The 6,000-nt window shown below is 38.9% G+C and overlaps 1 protein-coding gene across 4 annotated transcripts in view; it reads left to right on the forward strand.

Annotated features, from left to right (window-relative positions):
• Positions 1-5,719, forward strand: part of chchd3a (coiled-coil-helix-coiled-coil-helix domain containing 3a) — a 96,881-nt gene extending 91,162 nt beyond the window's left edge. For all 4 annotated transcript variants that reach the window (XM_052119116.1, XM_052119118.1, XM_052119119.1 and 1 more), the window contains one exon: positions 4,988-5,719. In XM_052119116.1, coding sequence (XP_051975076.1) covers positions 4,988-5,011 — 24 coding nt within the window. In that variant the 3' untranslated portion in view covers positions 5,012-5,719. The remainder of the gene's footprint in view (positions 1-4,987) is intronic.
• Positions 5,720-6,000: the final 281 nt, after the last annotated feature.

A 6,000-nucleotide genomic window follows, 5' to 3' on the forward strand; every position in this document is an offset into this window, starting at 1 on the left:
TAAATAGCGCTGTCCCACAGTCCTCAGCTGCAGCAGTCCCCGATCAAGATCCCGCAATGTGATGACTGAAATGGGCAGGATTCGACCGGTCCTCTCTGAAAAATCTCTTCAGCACATGCTAGCAATTCCACACAAACACAATTTATATTCAGATGGTTCTTTCCATTAGATTTTTTACATCTGCACAGTTTTGGGAGCGAGAGAGAATGAGTTTTGCCCTCTGGGGTATTAGTATTAAAGCAGTGCTGTGAATTCTGCAGCACTTAAGAAATACATCATGTAAATAAAGATATGTTTTATTCATTTTTGTATATGCACCAAAGTTACCTGTAACTTCTTTAGCATTTCTAATGTTTTTATGCTTGTACTGTGTATGCATGTTAACGTGAACAGGCCTGTCCTTATGTTATTGTTTTGTAAATGTAATATGTATTCTTATGATGGTGTGAGGTATTTTATGATTTTATTGAGGAACACAGGTTACCTGTGTAATAACATTTTATTAGTCACAGAGGAACACCAAAAAAAAAAAGCAGGATAACAAAACGGCTAAACCGCTTATGTGGTGTGTGTTTTAGAGAAAGAGGTGGAGGGCTGTTGCTGCGCAGACTTGCATAAAGAATCGAGACAAGCCATAAATATATATATATATATATATATATATATATATATATATATATATATATATATATCTATATATATATATAGGTTTTCCTTTTTTTATTTCTTTCAAAATTGAAGTACAGAATTCTGTTTTACATATTAAACCAAAAAATCCTGTTTTTCATGAAATACCATTTATTGCAATAACATTTTCGAGAATGCACCAGTCTGATGTTAATTCTGTAACTGCTCGATTCGTTAGACTGATTCTCATCAATAACTTGTGAGTCTTTTCGACGATTCATTAAAATAATCACTGAAAAGCATTTCAGAAAACACTACTATATCATATCTCTTCCTCCTAGGATGTCAATTGAAGTCTTAAGATAATTTTGTCTTGTGAATCTTCCACCTCCGAGAGCCCCCATCACAACCAGAAAATCCTTGGCTTTGACCTGCCACATACTTTCACGGTTCTCCTTCAGTCTTCTGTATTTTTTAAAGACTGCAAGACCTTGCCGTTTTCTGCCACTTGTCCATTATCACAATGTCAGATTTGTTGGGCAGTCCTTGTTTGTCTGGATCTGGACGTTTCATCGGATCTTATCCATGTCATTTTCAAAGAAGAAGGTCTGTCACTGAACTAGACTAAACCATTATTTTCAGTATTTGTATAAACAACTTTTATGGTGACGATCTAGATAGAGTGGATCTAATCAGTGGTTGCCATAGCAAAAGAGCTAAAAGAAACAAATTCCCTTGATATGCCCTGACTAGCACAGAGGGTAAGGACAGTGATTGGTCATGGCTGAGGCTTTGTGAATGTAATTACTCTATGGTTTATCTTTGCTGGACTGATAATATTTGGCTGTGACCTTCTTCTGCTTCCATCACTTTGTAAAACAGTGACTGCGGTATAACCTCAAGCCAATAGTGCCTTGAGCACAGAGATAAAGTGCACACCCTCTTCCTCTAAAAGCACCATGAATACTACTTTATCTCCTATGATCTCTCATTCACTCATTCTTATTCTTAATAGAGAATATTCCTCCCTCCCTCTTCTCAACTCTCTTCTACTGTTTCGGAAAGAGCAGCTAGAGTTTGGGACTACAGCATCTGTTTGTCCCGAAATGCAACCTGTGCCCTTCAGAGATTTGGGACAAATGCCATCACCTGTTTGAGTGTTTCTAGAGCTTATTTTTTATCAATGATATGGCACTCATAGCTTTGAGTGTGTGAGAGAGATACTTACAAAGCATTGCCTTATTACAGCACCTGCAAAACTACATCTTTTCTAAATTGACTAGTAAGTGATTTGCAGAAATAACTAGTCATATAAGTTATAAGTTGTAAGGAAGCTGTGTATAATTAGGCTAGTTTTCAGGTGCACCCCATTTAGACATGATTTTTTGAGGTTGTTTACTTGAGATTCAGGCCACTAATCCGTTTTTGTTCAAAATCTAAATTTGAAGTTTCCTAACCTCATTTTTCAAAGGCCGTGATATTGGAGAAAGTTTTTGAAAAGCGATGGATGAAAAAACCTTCTAGTATAGATAAGAGGCATAAACATAGCAATTTTTTTATGTTACAGCCTTATTCCAAAATGGATTAAATTAATTTATTTCCTCAAAATTCTACAAACAATACCCCATAATGACAATGTGAAAGAAGTTTGATTGAAATCTTTGCAAATGTATTATAAATAAAAAAACGAAAAAATCACATGTACAAAAGTATTCAATGCCTTTGCCATGACACTCAAAATTTAGCTCAGGTGCATCCTATTTCCACTGATCATCCTTGAGATGTTTCTACAAATTGATTGGAGTCCGCCTGTGGTGAATTTAGTTGATTGGACATGATTTGGAAACACACCTGTCTATATAAGGTCCCACAGTTAACCGTGCATGTCAGAACAAACCGAGCCATGAAATCCAAGGAATTGTCTGTAGACCTCCGAGACAGGATTGTATCGAGGCACAGATCTGGGGAAGGGTACAGAAAAATGTCTGCAGCATTGAAGGTCCCAATGAGCACAGTGTCCTCCATCATCCGTAAATGGAAGAAGTTTGGAACCACCAGGACTCTTCCTAGAGCTGGCCGCCCAGCCAAACTGTGTGATCGGGGGAGAAAGGCCTTAGTCAGGGAGGTGACCAAGAACCCCGATGGTCACGCTGACTGAGCGCCAGCATTTCTCTGTGGAGAGAGGAGAACCTTCCAGAAGTACAACCATCTCCAGCACTCCACCAATAAGGACTATATGGTAGAGTGACCAGATGGAAGCCACTCCTCAGTAAAAGGCACATGACAGCCCATCTGGAGTTTGCCAAAAGGCACTTGAAGGACTCTGACCATGAGAAACAAAATTATCTGGTCTAATGAAACAAATATTGAACTCTTTGGCCAGAATGGCAAGCGTCATATCTGGAGGAAACCAGGCACCGCTCATCACCTGGCCAAGAACTGCCATCAGTGGCAGGAACTGGGAGACTAGTCAGGATCAAGGAAAGATGAATGTAGCAATGTACAAAGACATCCTTGATGAAAATTGTTCAAGAGCACTCAGACCTCAGACTGTGGTGAAGGTTCATCTTCCAACAGGACAACGACCCTAAGCACACAGCCAAGATAACAAAGGAGTGGCTACGGGACAACTCTGTGAATGTCCTTGAGTGGCCCAGCCAGAGTCCAGACTTGAACCCGATTGAACATCTCTGGAGAGATCTGAAAATGGCTGTGCACCAACACTCCGCATCAAACCTGATGGAGCTTGAGAGGTCCTGCAAAGAAAAATGCGAGAAACTGCCCAAAAATAGGTGTGTCAAGCTTGTAGCATCATACTCAAAAAGACTTGAGGCTGTAATTGGTGCCAAAGGTGCTTCAACAAAGTATTGAGGCTGTGAATACTTACGTACATGTGATTTTTTTTTTTATTTGTATTGTATTATCTTCACTGAGGTCCACTTATTATATTAGTTTTTTGCACCAAAACTGTGATAATATAGTAATATATAATTTCCCCATCTCTTGGCCCTCTGTCTGACATGCTCAGTTTTGGCCTCGGCACCTCATTTAAACTTGCGTAAACACCCTCTTTTCAGATTGGCTAACACCACGCAGCCCCTCGAATACAGCCATATTTGAAACTCAATCAGAAGAGAATGAACAAGCTCCACAATATTATAAAACAAAATGTCAGTGTTTACACAACGCACATCCAACATATTGCATCCAAATATATTAAACTGTTTACTCAAGCACAGCAGCTCCATAAACTATCAAAGAGTCATGACATTTTAATTATTCATGAATGAAACGGTGTACTTGTGTTTTTAACTGCCCATCCTTCAATAACAGTTCCTTTGCAAAGCTTTAATCATATTATGACTGGTTCACAAGCAATTCACACTGATATGAGCTGAAACAAATGCACATACATTGTCCAAAGCATGATGAAACAAGAAGCTCACACATACAGAATCATCCTGCACTGAGGCGCGCATTGCCTCTTATCCACACTAGAACGCACATTCATACGTCCATCTAGTGCATGTTTACATACACCAACAATTACAAATAACACAGATGACCACAAGAATGCATCTAGTATACGTTTGTGCTCAAAACATCAGGACGCAGCTGAATGAAGTCTCCTTTTCAGAGTTGTAACTTGACACTGCGTCTTTTAAAAGCGGTGCAAGATACATGACAATGGTCAAAGGCATCTGTCTAGTGCATGTGTATACACAAAAATAATTTTAAATTGTCAACATAGGTTACATAAGTAAGTCGCGGAAGAAAAGAGGCATTTTTTTATTTTGAGATCTGAAATGTACAGTATGTTTTTATAGTGTGAATGACATCTTATATGTCAAAATATTAAGGAAAATTTGATTAATCAAGACATGACCCCTTTAATGTAAATTCAAATAAGGACAAATCCGATGCAGCCTTTTCATCCTTTTAATTTCTTGGCAGACAGTAACGCTTGTGTCTCTTCCTCTCACTATCTTCTGTGCTCTTTCTCTCTCTTTTTCCCTACTTCACCTCTTCAATATCTCTCTTGGGTTTCTATTTCCTGTTATTGGGTGCAGTAGCCTGTGTAAGATGTGTATTGACAGGAAGAAAGAGCTGTATGTTTGTGTTTGGGTGTGTTGAGGCTTTTTGCTTCCACTGTGGTTTGCCGTGTGGTTCCTTATTCACATCACTTTCTGTTACTTGTTCTCGCACGTTGTCATTCGCCATGTGCAGACATGCATGGACTATTCACTCCATCCATTTTTTGTTTTTTTTTGTTTAACTCTCTCTTATTCCTTGTACTGTAGATAAATGGCATTGCATCTCTCGCTGCTTCTAACACACATTCTGTCTTCTTTTTGACTAGGAAAAGTTAAGGACTGGGGGTTAAGTCTCCTAGCAGGAAGCAAGGGAGACCTGTTTGTATCCTTGATCTCACCGTTTATCGACTGTTGCCAAGGAAAGACACCATTCAGAGACACACCTGATGCACAGGAGCAAGAACTGAACCAGAAACTCCAGTAAAAAGAAAGCTAGACACCCTTGAACCTTCTGTTCCTTTTTCCTCTACATTTTCCTTCACTTTAACCTTGATACCTCCCTTCCTCCTGTCATTTCCCCTTCCTCCAGAAATGGGAAATTGGTATCACTTTCTGAAATGGACAGTACCATGTAGCCAGCAAAGTAAGCAGCGGTGATCATAGGTGGTTCTCAAATGTTCAGAGCACTCAAATGTTCGTTTTGGTTCTCCTAGGACAACTCACAGTAAATAGAACCCAACTAGAATACCCTGCATTGGCTATACTAGACCTGTCTAGTTCAAGAATCTTTGAAATTCCAGTTGGTTCTAGATTTGGTCAGTCTGGCCGTGAATCACAGATTGAATGTTACTTATCTAACCATTATGCCTAAGATCCACCCTGCTAACCCATCGCGACCCTCCATCACTACCTATTGCATTAGACACATGTTCAAGATATTCATTGTGTTTTTGTGTGTAATGTTCATATTCTAGTTGATTTTTTTTTTCTTGTCACACAAGAGGGATCAGGTCTGAGATCAGCCTGATCTGCTTTAAAGAATAAACTACTCAAACCTTAAACCACTTCAGACTGTGTCCTATTATCATCTCATTATAAAATGTTGCTTGTCTCCTATACCTCACCTGGTTTTGCTTCAGGAGCGAGTTTTGATTTCATTGGACATCAAATTGCAATGAAAGACCGTACCAAATGTAACTTTTAACATAGCCTGGTTCAAATTTTTCTTCAAAAAAATGTTTTCCTTCAGTCCAATCAGAACAGACCTAAAGACCAGTTGAAAAATACTGTCCCGTATGTGGTGTTTATAATTAGGCATTGTTTCATAAAATAGATAGCT

The sequence above is a fragment of the Xyrauchen texanus genome, chromosome 45 (genome assembly GCF_025860055.1).
Source record: "Xyrauchen texanus isolate HMW12.3.18 chromosome 45, RBS_HiC_50CHRs, whole genome shotgun sequence".
NCBI classification, from domain to species: domain Eukaryota; kingdom Metazoa; phylum Chordata; class Actinopteri; order Cypriniformes; family Catostomidae; genus Xyrauchen; species Xyrauchen texanus.